Source organism: Strix aluco, chromosome 14 (assembly GCF_031877795.1).
Source record: "Strix aluco isolate bStrAlu1 chromosome 14, bStrAlu1.hap1, whole genome shotgun sequence".
NCBI classification, from domain to species: domain Eukaryota; kingdom Metazoa; phylum Chordata; class Aves; order Strigiformes; family Strigidae; genus Strix; species Strix aluco.
Genome location: NC_133944.1, coordinates 3,411,484 through 3,424,052, shown reverse-complemented (window position 1 = coordinate 3,424,052; position 12,569 = coordinate 3,411,484). Strand labels below are relative to the sequence as shown.

General features: G+C 54.1%; 1 protein-coding gene across 1 annotated transcript; it reads right to left on the bottom strand.

The window, feature by feature from the left end:
- Nucleotides 1-7,890: 7,890 nt before the first annotated feature.
- Nucleotides 7,891-12,047, bottom strand: FOXF1 (forkhead box F1). Its single transcript, XM_074839503.1, has 2 exons — nucleotides 10,988-12,047; nucleotides 7,891-9,263 (listed from the first exon to the last, which is right to left on the bottom strand). Exons 1-2 carry the CDS (start codon nucleotides 12,045-12,047, stop codon nucleotides 9,103-9,105), a joined length of 1,221 nt encoding a protein of 406 aa, XP_074695604.1. The 3' UTR covers nucleotides 7,891-9,102.
- Nucleotides 12,048-12,569: the final 522 nt, after the last annotated feature.

Below are 12,569 nucleotides of genomic sequence, written 5' to 3'. Positions count from 1 at the left end.
GCTTACCTGCGAGGAGGAGGGCACAGCTCGTGCTTTTTGAAATGGATTGTGTACCAACACAGCAGGAGTTGGAGCCTGTGCACCCTGAGGTCTGCAATTTCTGTCTTGGGAAGCAGTGACAGGGATGGGGCCCTTACTACTGCTTGGGAAGTTCCTCATCCTTAGCTAAAAGACATTTCAATGCAAGATGCTAAATTGCTATTTAATTAAATAATGCAAGACTGCCCAAGGCACACGCCTACATGGCCTTCTGGTGTCGTTAGCTGTGTGATGTGGATTTTTTCTTGTGGGCTGACCAAGTTCCTACTTGAGGAAACAGCAGATTTTGAAGAAAAAGTGAATGGGGCAGTCTGAATCTCTTAGATCTATTGTTTCAGGCTCTCTGCATGCTCAGGAAGACATCAGTTATACATGAGTCACTTCTGACTTTTCCCTAAATCCACAAAATTCTGAAAAGCGATACATTTTAGTGAATCTTTGGACTCTGATCTCGCAACAAAACTCGAGGAAATGAAGCCTCGTTATATTTTACTTTGGCCCAGACCAAGACTATGAAGATATTTTACTGACAATCAAACCATAAAGTCCACGCCCTGAAGAATTTACAGTGTGAATTAACAGGCTTTGAAGATGAGAACCTTTGCTCGAATAATAATTCTTCATTTTGTACCTGCTGTAGTGGCCTGAGGATGGAGATGTAGTTTGTGCCTCATCTCAGGTGGGCACTGGCCCTCGAGTCCCCTCTTTCTTGCTGTGACTGAAGTCAAGACTTCAGAGGCCTCAGTGCTTCAAGCCAGTTCTCTGATGGCCTTTCTGTGAGCACTCGTGCCTGGAGCAATGGGGAAAAGGTATTTTTAAGCACTTTAACCCCCAGTCTCTCTCTGTAAGGACAGTGGGACATCCTTGCTGCTTAAGATTCTCGTGATAAAAACATCTACAGTGACAAAGGAGTGCCTGGATGCTGCAGAAAAGTCTGAAACGCTGGTGATAGATGGGTAGTCTGCTTTTAATAGGGAATGAAGTGATCCCGAACGCTGACTTGATTTTTGCTCGCTTGCAGCAGCAGAGGAGCCTGCGTTTCACTGCTGTGTGATGAGAAGAAAAGTTCAGCAGTACAATGGGAAATACTTTACTGAGCCAACTTTGTTCAGAAGTAATTAAAAATGAGGTCTTTCTATTCTCTGCGCAGCCTGATGTCCTCGCTTGTCATGTGGTTCAGTGCATTCTTTCCAGCTCCTTTCATGGCACAAACAAGTTAGGATGTTGTTATTGCACGCCCCTCTTTTTGAGGGTTCAGTGGGGAAAGATGCTGAACAGCTCCCGAGGCTGGTCGGTGTGAGTAAACCCAGCTCCGCTCTCCTGGCAGTGGGGACGGTGTGGGATCCAGCAGCGACCACCCGAGGGGTTACAGTGTGGCCGTGAGCTCCCCGGGGCCGTGCTGCCCCTCTTCCCATCCTTGCTTAGGGGAGAGGTGTGGAGAGACAACGGTATCGGGTGAATGGAGCCTCGACCAGATCCATTAAGCTCCAGAACATGGTGACTTTGGAGGGGATTTTCTTTTGTTGAATGATACTAGTCACAGCGTGGTGTGTGGCACAGAGCAGTGAGGCAACTCTGTAATCTGTTAACAATAAAAGCGAGGTGGCTAACTGCCACTCGGCGCTGAAAACTATACAATCATTAGGGTTTTCCTTCAGACAGCTATGTCCATGCATTTCCTGGAACAAGGACAAGGCCACACAGCTTCAATCCACCGAAGACAACAGCGAGTAAACAAGCCATGTTGCTGTGTAGTCTCTGAGTGACAAGAGTCAGAGATTGCTTGTTTCCATGGAGAGAAAAAGGAAGAAAAAAAATCTCACCAAATTTCATCGTCTTCTACTGCTTCAAAGTGACAAACAAATGGTTTTTAGGGGAATGTTTCCATTGAAAAAATCTAGCACTGGGGCTGCGTTTTCTCTCCACAACTACAGCAAGAGGTGAGGAGTGGGAGGAAAAGCATGTGCTGGGATTTCTCTCATTCCGGTTCCTCAGAAGGAACAGCCCTGTGCAGCAGTTCTGGCTCTGGAGGAAACATCTGTGACTGTGGCCATGTTACTCAGGCAAACATACCCCTCCGTGAGGTAGGCTGTTGTGTACGAATGCTTTTATTTCCTTGTTGCCATCTATTAAAGATTATCTCCCTACAAGAAAAGTGCCCCATTTCCCATGTTTTCATGTGTAATGTCCGTGATGTCTGCTATAAACATCATGAAACGTTTCCCTGCCCCTACGCTGACACAGGTATAAAAGTCACTGCTTTTCATCTTTCAAAGCACTGTAGAAATGTTTAGGGTCGTGTATCCTGCCATTGTTCTGGGCTGGGCATCCCACAGAAGTCACTGGGAGAAATGAGTTCAGGATACGGACCTATCTAGTCAATCTTTACAGTGGCCCCAGTAACATCCACGTTTTACAGATGGGAAAAAGAGGAAGGCGGCGATGGCTCCTGATAGACTCAATCCAACGGGTGATTCCTACCACTTTGGAAAACAACTGGAGAGAACAGGCTGGAAACTCATCAAAAGCTCTCAAAAAACCCACCCCTGTAGCATGGTGGCCTTTGGACTTTTCTATGTGACAGATACCTGATGTCCCAGACGGGCATCTTGTTGCTTCCAAAAGAAGAACTGCAGCCTCGTGGTCACTTTGTCTCCACACACCGGCCAGAGCCACCGGCCAGCCCTGCCATGGCTGGGAAGCGTGTGATCCTGCGGGTCCTCCTGCTCCAGAGGAGCCTTCCAGCCGAGGCACCCAACAGGAGCCTCTTTCCAGCCCAGGGACGTAAAACTGCAGCTCTCTCACCCTGCGGGACAAGACATGAGAGAGAAACTGAGATACTTTTCCCAAAACATGCCTCCTCCAGAGGTCAAGCAGGTCCATCGGTGTGTTACGGTCCACCCATCCCATGCAGGAACTCAAGTTGCTAACCGGCTAATTTTCTCTCTTTAGGGAATAAGGCAAACATACAGAACTGTTACATGGGAGAAGAAAAAGGGCAGGGAAAGAAGGGAAACATTCATGAAGTGCTGCAAAAGCTCCTCCATTTCTAGGCATTAGTGTATCCATTGCTGCCACTCCTTAGTATTTTCAAGTGAATAATTATTCAGACAAGAGTAATACTTACATTTTTCCAGAGGGATATCGTGTTTTCAGAGTGTTTCCAGGCACCTGCAGTGCTCAGAGGCCGAAGTGTGGTGTTTCCATCTCTCTGAAGGAGGCAATTACTCAGGTAGCTGGTCTGCAGCAGCTTTTCTTTACCACCACAGAGGAACACAATTGCTGTAGCAAGTTCTGCTCCAAGTGAACTCTTGGTACTGTAAGTCCCTGCAAAACTTTCCAGGCCCTGTCATCTTGCTTTCCCAGGTGTGTTTGCTTATTTTTTCAGTAATTAGCCTGAAGCTGAGCTGAGCCACAGAACTGCACTTTCTGTACCATTCTGGGTTTTCCGACTCCTGCTGCTATAAAGAAACGCCTATGTTCAGGCTCATATATTTACACCATGTAAGAACTGCTGAAGTAAAGTGGCACTGCCAGTGTCCCCGCATCTCTTAACATGATTAAGCAGAGATGGTTTGACCTCTAGAATTGTCATTTGCTTTCTGATGCTTGTACCAGTGGCCTGCAGGCTCCTTAGGACCTCTCAAAGGATGTGCAAGAAGTGTCCAAGAAGAGGAAATTCATCTTTACGACACAGCGATTCACCTCAGTGAAGTTTTCTGAAGGATCTGCCTCTCCCTTGCAAATGTTTAGCTCATTTTAAGATTGGGTTTAAAACATTTATCAGAAGTTTGATGGATCAGAGCAACCTGTGATAATGGAAATTGGTCTGAAAGAGCGTGTGCAAATAGACAGACCTCCAACCCAGAAGCTCAGTAACGATAAGGTTTATTTCCTTAATAATATTCTGATTTTAGTTTCTTACTGGGCAAGATGAATACTGGCGGTGAAAGTTACTTAAAAAACCAATGGAGCTGCGTGCCTTTCCTCACTTGTTGAGCCAATCTGATAATAGTTTCTATGAATAGCATCAGCTCACAATTGCAAAGCTGCTGCCAGCACTTGAGGTATCTCCTGCTCATCACAGGGTCTCCTTTAGCCAGGCACACGCTCACCTGCATCAGGTATTTTGTCCCCAAGGGTGACTCCCAGTGGCAAAGAATTCTTGGCAGGGATGTGGAAATGCAAAGGCCACAGGAGCACCCCAGCACTGTCTTTTCCTGCAAAGATTGGTGTCAGGCAGCAGTTGTGCTTGTAAATATGCATGGAAAGGGAACAAATGTTCAGGTGTGGTCTTCCAAAAGCATTTCAGTGACATAGAAATCAAAGTCCCCTTTTCAAAAGTGACAAGAACTGTGGCTCAAATCCCCTGAGATTAAGTAGATCCTAAACTTCTTGGGTTTGAGGGAGAAATCAGGCACCCAATCATTCTGATGGAGCTGAGCCTTTACCTGCTAAGAAGCTGGTACCAAACTCAGAATTTGGCCTTTCCAAATACCCGTTCATGATTCAAGGTGTCTCTTCCCACCAGTTAAGTCTCCAAAGTGCCCAGTTTTCTTCTAGTCTGGGTAACCAACCTCATCGTGTGCTGTGTCTGTACTCATGGGCTGCTTCATGCTATCCTGTGCCAAATATCCCCATCTGTCCCACCTGGACATGGAACAGGCCTGATCCAGAAACATCCCATAAACGAGTTTTGCCTGGCACATTTAATCACCAATATCATGATGCTAAACCTGAAGATAAAGGGACAGTCACCTTCGGAGCGCCGGATGCCAGAAGGAGGAAAAATAAATAAATAAATAAATAAATAAATAAGTAAAAGAAAGCAAACCTTTCACACTCACTCCGTGGAGAAAAGGTCAGAAACCGCCAGAACCGGCCTGGTTTTAGGCCCAATTTGGGGAAAATCGGGGCTGAGCGAGGGGCGGGTGGTGCCGGTCCCCGACACGAGGTGGCGCTGCCGCCAAGGGAACGGCACTGCCCCCCCACCCCGACCCTGCTCCCCCCCACCCCGGGGTACCCCCCCCAACCCCCGACCGGTCCCCGCTGCCCCCGGCGGGGATCCCTCCAAACCTCCCTCTCCTGCCCCAAGAGGCCCCTCGACAGCATCCCCACCCAGATGTTGCCCCCTCCCCCCCCCAAATGGACCGCAGATCACGCCAAATGTGTGTGCCTCCCCCCCCGCCCCCCCCCCTTCCCGGTTACCCAACCCCTACACTTCCTTTTGGGGGGGTGCCTGTCCCTGCTTTGGGATCCCTGCATCATCCCACGCTCCCTCAAGCTGTTTCCCCCCCCCCCACCGTGGGAGCGTGTGCCCCCCACAAGCAGCACTGGGGACACGAGCCCAGAGGCAGGTGACAACGCCAGATGAGGAGCTCCAGCTCCCTGGTGGCCCCACAAGGGTGGGAGGAAGCACCCCAGGAGGAACAGAGGGGAGCGTTGAGGTTGCCAACGCGTCTCATCACCCCAATCCTTGGTACAGCAGCGCGTGGCCCTGGGTGCAGCACATCTGGGGACCCCCAGGTCCCCTGAGCCGGGGGTACATCTGTGCCAAACCCAGCTGGAGCCACCAGGCCCTGTTTCTTGTCATGCTCCAAAATGCTCCAGGCCTGGAGAAAACTCATGGGCCTGCATAAGGCATCTGCAAGGAGAAACTCTTTCCTCTAGCAGAAATGCCAAAAAAGCAAAGAAACCGGTGTTGTTGTAGCACCTACAGGTTGGGAAGCGGGTGGTGAGGAGCGGACAGCAGATGGCTGATACCAAACTGAGCCCCAGCAGCCAACCACGGTCTGATCTGGGCCATTACGTGAGCAAATAGCGCATTTCTGAGCAAGCCTCTGTCTCATCTCCTCTTACAGGGCTCCAACAGCATTTCTGAGCAAGCTTATTCCTCCTCACCTCTGACCAGAGCCCGACCGATCCTGCAAACGTACGAGCGGAGCTGGTACAAAGGCACCACTTGTGATAGCGGCGAGGCTTTTTGCCATCCCCTGGGACAATATATGCAGGGAAAAATCAAGTTTTTCTTGTGCAGAAGAAGGGCTGGGGGCAGCAGCCTGTGGGGTTTCATCCTCTCCTCCCTGATGTAGGTGTCTGAGATGGAGAGCTGTCTGTTTAGACTGCGCTCACTGGCTTGAGGAATATGTGGCGTCCACGGTATGCAGTGGTTCTGTTTGTCCAGGTTTGGAAACCAACGGGAGGGGGGAAAAATGAATCGTATAAACCTTTGTTGGGGGACCAGATATCAAACCCTTTCAAGCTGGGCCTGAGGCTTGCAAGGTACCTGCCTGCCCTTTCCAGCCCAGCGAAGGCCAAGCTCTGGCAGCATTGGCACTGCAGGCAAACGAGAGTCCAAAGTTAACCTAAAAGATTAAAATGAACCTTAGAAGGGACAGAGAGATTTCAAGGAAGGAAGAATCACTTGGCAGAGACTGGACTCCTAACCCTGGTCCTTTATCTCAGCCACACCTAGCACAGATATGTGCTTCAGGAGCAAAGACCTTCGGCTTGTATATAAAAAGGATGGTAAGAAAGCGGCTCACCTCAACTGGGATGGGCAGCAGTGCCGACGGCTCAACCCATAAAGGCATAAAAACAGGGAAACCCCAATAAATACTGCAGGTTGATTGCCACTAGCTTAAAGAATCTACTCTCAAAAACAAAACAAACAAAAAAAAAAACCAAAAAAAACCCCAAAAAGCACCACTCCCCCAAAAAAACCCACAACAACAAAAATCCCACTCTCTGAGAAAGGCCTCCACCAGCTCTGATAAAGCCTTTCCCACCTGCTTTAATTAAAGAATAATTAGATTTTTTTTTTTTTCTGTTGTTACCAGCTAACTTTGCTTTTAATTAAGCTGATTACACAGAACTGGGCTAATTAGTGTGCAGTAACCTAACTTCCCTGTATAAAGACAGAAATACACAGCTAAGTAAGCACATTAATTTGCCTGCATCTATTTTTTATGTGCATGTATATTTGTGATGAGTGTTGATATACACATATTGGCCCACGGATTAAAGCAAAAATTCCCGGATATGGTAGTACCCTTAATCAGACCAAATAAACCCAAACTTTGCAGAAAATTTTTCAGATGAGCCGGGTTTGTGTCCCCGCTGCCTGCTCTCCCCTCGCTGCGGATTTATCGCTGCCCAGCGCAGGACGGGGATGGCGCAGGAGTTCATCTGCTTAATTTTTATTTTTTTTCTTTTTTCTTCACGTGGGGAAAAACCCACGGGAACTTTTAGCGCTCTCCTCGGCGCGGCCGCGGCCGTTACCAGCGGAAATTCCGCGGGGATGCGCGGCTCTGGCTGCCCGAAAAATGCGCGTGTCCCTCCCGGGGTGGAGGAGGAGAGAAAAGAAGCCGCAGGCTCTATCCCTGCGGAGACACGCCTCGTCTGCGAGTAGGAGGCAAGGAGCTGTCAAACACCCCCTTTCGCTTTCTCCTTGGGGGAAAAAAATGAAATAATAATAATAATAAAAAGATAAAAATAAAAATCGCCTCCGGTTTTCCTCCCTCCTCGTTTCATTATCCTCATTTTAAATATTTCTGCGCAGAGAAAAGGGTGACCAGCCCCGGACACGGGACCACTCGGAAGCCGCAGCCAAACCCCAAAAAGGCCTTTTCGACCCTACACCGAAATGGGGAATTATTGCACCAAACGCATGAAGGGTTGTAGCGGCCGGGCCGGGCGCTCCGCGGCCCTTCCGCGCACTGCGGAGCGCTCCGCAGAGCCCGGCGGAGGCCACAGACTCCTCAGATATAATTACGCGTGTTACACCGCATGCTCGTTTATTTGCTGCTCATACAATCGTGAAGCCCATGTACAAATAACATACATGTTTTATTTCGGTTCGATTTTTTTTTTTCTTTAGGGGCAAAACGTACACAGAAGGGCAGGGCGAAAAAAAAAAAAAATAAAAACAAAACAAAACCCACATAATTACAATTTTATACAGTGCAGAAAGAATTAAAATAGGTGTCACCGAACTGTACAAAGTCAGGGCGAAAAAAAAATATAGAGGGGGAGGGAGGGGAATAATCCTTCATTATATATATATTTCTATAAAAACATATGGAGGATTGTCTTTACACAGAGACCATGATCGGTTTAAAATTTACAAAGGTTAACTAAAAAAAAATAATCTATATGGCAAATATTGCCAACAGATTCACCGATTTAATACTGATCGACTGAGACTACTCGTGTCTCGATTATTAGCAACAACAAAAAAAATGTAGAATAAATAACAGAATGAGCATGGCTGTCTCTTTTCAAAGTGCCTTATTCTCTCTGCATAGGGTCTGATCCTGCAGTCTTTATGCAGGAAAAAAAAAAAAAAAAGGCTTAAAAAAAATCCCTCTGAGAGATTTTTTTCCCGCTGTGTGTTTGCCGGAAAAAAAAAAAAAAAAAAAAAAAAAAAAAGTATTTTTCAGAAGAAGGGGTTCGAAGTGAGACGGGACCCAGGGGGTCGGAGCGGGGGGACCCCGGCGGAGAGCCCGCTCCTCCCCGCGGCGCAGCGCGGAGAGGCCGCAGGCGCGGGATGCGCCGGCTTTGGGGTCAGGGTCCTTTCCATTCCCCCCCCTGCCCCCAGCCCGATCCGGCTCTGCGCCCACCACCTGGGACGGCAACATCGCTCCATGCCAATTACAAAACTGAATCAGTAATTTAATTTTTTTTTTTTTTTTTTTTTTTTTTTTAAGAAGCATCAAAACCTCATTTATCAAACCCTTAACCCCAAACTCGCAGTCGGGGTTTTCGGGGGGGGTTGGTGGGGCTGCTTTTGCTTTTGCTTTCTTCTCAACCCAACCCCAAGCGAAGAAGCAGAAGATGAAGGCAGAGACCGTCTGTGATTTAAAGACCCGTGTTGGAGGCCGGGTCCGGCCGATGCTCAGCTGCGGGGCAGGCTCAGCCCCGGGGGCCGCACGCCCCGCTCCTCCCGAACAAAGCCAGGCTGCAGAGATCCCCCCCCCTTCCACCGAGAGGGTCCTGGGGAGGGGGGGCTCGATGCCTGGGTCAGGCTTTGCCGGCCCCAGGAGGTGTTTTTTCCGCCCCGTATCACATAACGCACGGCTTGATGTCCTGGTATGTCACTTGTTGGTGGTAATAGGAGCCGCTGCCCGCCGAATGCATGGAGGAGGAGGCCATGGCGTTGAAAGAGAAGACGAACTCCTTTCTGTCGCACATGCTCGGAGACTGGGAGTGATACCGCGGGATGCCTGCGGGACGGGGGGGGGGAAAGATTGTCAGCCATCGGAATTATATTTAGGAGAGGAGGTTGAGCGCGGGGGGGAGAAAGCCGCCGTCTGGATGAAAAAACAAACAAACAAACCGAAAAAAAAAAAAAACCCAAAACCAAACAAACTAACCCCAAGCCCTCCGCAGCCCCCGGGTCTCAGAGCAGAATTGGGTATATTTCTGCATGCACACAAATACACAGGCAGTCCCGGGGCTCCGCGGGCGCGGACAGGTGCGGCGGAGGAAACCCCCTCGGCCCCGGGACGGCGCGGCCCAAGGACGCTTCGAGAAGACGGGATTTGGGTTGGGTTTAAAGGGTTTGGGGTTTTTTTTGGCCCTCTTGAAGCTGCCGGCTGCTTTTCCCATCGCCTCCGCCCGCGCGGAATGTCCGCGGGGTGCGGAGCGGGGACGCACATTCGTCCACCGGGGCCGGTGGCGGAGAGGCCGAGGGCGAAAGGCCGCGGGGAGCGGGGCTGTGCCCGCCGTTTCTGCCGCCACCCCGGGACCTCCAAACGCCCCATAAAATTGGGGTGAGCTGGGGAGAAATGCCCGCCCGGGGACGCCGCTCCCCGCCGCTCCGGCGCCGTTAATTTGCGTGTTAATCCGCAGCATTTCGGTTAAGGCCGCGGGTGGGCCCCGTGGCTCTTCGGGGCGGATTTTTCCTCCGTTTTCCAGCGGATCTGGGTGCGCTGAGCCGGAGCCGGGACCCACCCAGGCGCAGGAGGGTGCCCACAATCGGGCGCTGGCCCCGGCCCGGCCCGGTGCTCTATACCGGGGCTCGGCCTCTCCGTAGCGGCCCGGTTGACGCCTTTATCCCCGCTCCTGTTCGTGGTTTTGACCCGCTAACGCTTCGTTTCACTCCCGTTTCTGCCAGGCATTTCCCGCTCCCCCAAAGGCCCGGGGTGATGTGCAGGGACCCCCAAAACTCTCCCCTTCACCCGGCCACGGCTCCCAGGGCTCTCCCCGTGCCCCGAGAGCCCCCCCGAGGTGAGTTTGGGCCGCAGGGCGAAGCCCAGCGCCGGCCTCGTCCCTCCCGAGGCCTCCTCCTGGCCAAAACACCGTGTGTCGTGTGGCCCCCCCAGCTCTAGGAGCCGGGGGAAACCCACCCGCGGCAACTCCATCCCGGGGCCGGGGCTGTGGGGCGCGGGGGGCCCGGGCCACCGACTTCCGCATGGGCGGAAGAGCGGAGGGAGGCGATGGGCCTGGAAAACATAGCCCCGGAGAGGAGCTGATGGCGGGGGACGGGGACGAGAGGGGGCGGATGGCGGACACCCCGGTGGGGAAATTTCCCCCCCCCCCCTTCCTCCTCTTTTTCTCCCTCCGGAGCCCTCCAGGTCCCGATGGAGGTGGAAGACCCCCCGGGTCCATCTCCTTCCCGCAGCTCCCCGCCTGCCCGAGCCCACCGGCCCCAGGCCCGGGGTAGCCCCGGGGGAGCGGAGCCCCGGCCCGGCGGGGCCCAGCCCCGCGGCGAGCCCCGACGGCTGTCCCGTTGCCCCTGGGAAGGGAGGCGAGGAGCTGGGCGGGGTGGGGGGACACACACACACCCACGGCGGCTTCCCCCCCGGGGGGTGCATTACAACCCCACGAAGTGGGGCGGCTCGGCGCGGCCGGGATCCACGCGTGGCCGGCTCGGAGCGCTCCCGCCCGGCTGGTCTCCCCCGTCCGACCCCCCGCGGGGTCTCTCCCACGCGTGTCCGCGCCTTACCTTGCAGCTCGGCGGTATTGTGGCTGTTCTGGTGCAGGTAGGACTGGTCGAGGGAGTGCGTGGAAAGGCTGGAGGAGAGCGGGTTGGCCGTGGGGTTGCAGGGCGAGAGGGGCTGCTGCTTGATGTAGGACGCGCCGGTGTTCAAGGCCGCCGAGGCGGTGGGAGCCCACGCCGAGGCCGAGCTGGAGTAAACCGAGTGGGGCTCCATCACGCCGCCGCCGGCGAGCAGCGGGGAGGCAGGCACGGAGCTCTCGTGGTGCGGGTAGTCCCCCGCCGAGGAGCCGGTACAGCCGCCCATGTAGGAGTGCCCACCGTTGGCGGGCAGGTGGGGCACGGAGTGTCCCGCCAGGCCCATCCCCTCCACGTTGCTGGACAAATGCCCGTTCATCATCCCCAAACCCCCTTCGAGGGAGAGGCTGTTGGGGGGGCAGGAGAGCCCGCCGGCGGAGCCCTGGAAGCCGTAGCTCTCGGGGAGGTGGTTGAAGCTGAGCCCGTTCATCATGCTGTACATGGGCTTCAGCGCTTGGCATTTCCTCCTGAAACCGCGGGGTCGGCGCCGAAACGAGCCCTCCTCGAACATGAACTCGCTGGCCGGGTCGATGGTCCAGTAGTGGCCCTTGCCCGGGCGCCCCAGCCCCTTGGGCAGCTTGATGAAGCACTCGTTGAGCGAGAGGTTGTGGCGCACCGAGTTTTTCCAGCCCTGGTAGGAGCCTCGGAAAAAAGGGAAGCGGCTCTGCAAGAACTGGTAGATCTCGCTGAGGGTCAGGCGTTTGGAGGGCGAGCTCTGGATGGCCATGACGATGAGGGCGATGTAGGAATAAGGCGGTTTCTCCGGCCTCCGGATCCCCGCGTTGGTTTTCTTCGCCTTGGGACCGGCGCTGCCGGCGGCTCCGCCGCTGCCCGCAGCGCTACCGGTCGCCCCGCCGGTGGCCGCGGAGGCGGCGTCCATGGCCGAGCTCTGCGGCTGCTTCTCGGCCACGGAGGACATGGGGCCGTAGCTGCTCTGCACCGGAGGAGGAGGGGGCTGAGAGGACAGAGCCTGTTGCGCTTCTGCAGTCATCTACGGCCAGGTCCGCGGCGGCCAGCCCCGGCCCTCCTCCCCCACGAGCCCCCCCAAAAGGCCACGCTGCTGGGGGCTCGCCGCCACTCACCCCCCACCCCCAAACCTCCTCCCGGCCCCCCGGCGGGGTTTCTTTCCACCGGGAGACTTCACCCCTCCGGGGATAAACAAATGGAAGCGACGACACCCCCCTCTACACACACACACCCCCCCACCCCCCCTTTTCCCTCCTCCTCCTCCCACTTTATCCCTAAATCCGAGCCCGGCTGCAGAAGGCGAGCGAGAGGCGGAGGGTCGGGGGGGGCCCGCAGGGAGGCGGGATGGGGGGGGGGGGGCGGGCGGGCGGGTGGAAGCGATCTGAGCTCGGCTGCTGCGAGAGAGAAGCCGGCGGCCGCCGCCTCCGCCTGCCCCGCTGCCCCTCGGCGGGCCGGGCTCCCGGGGCCGCCGTCCCGTCCCGTCCCCCCCCCCGCCCCGGGCCCCGGCTCTAGCTGGGTTGTCGCTGCCGGTGCTGCGGAGAGCTGC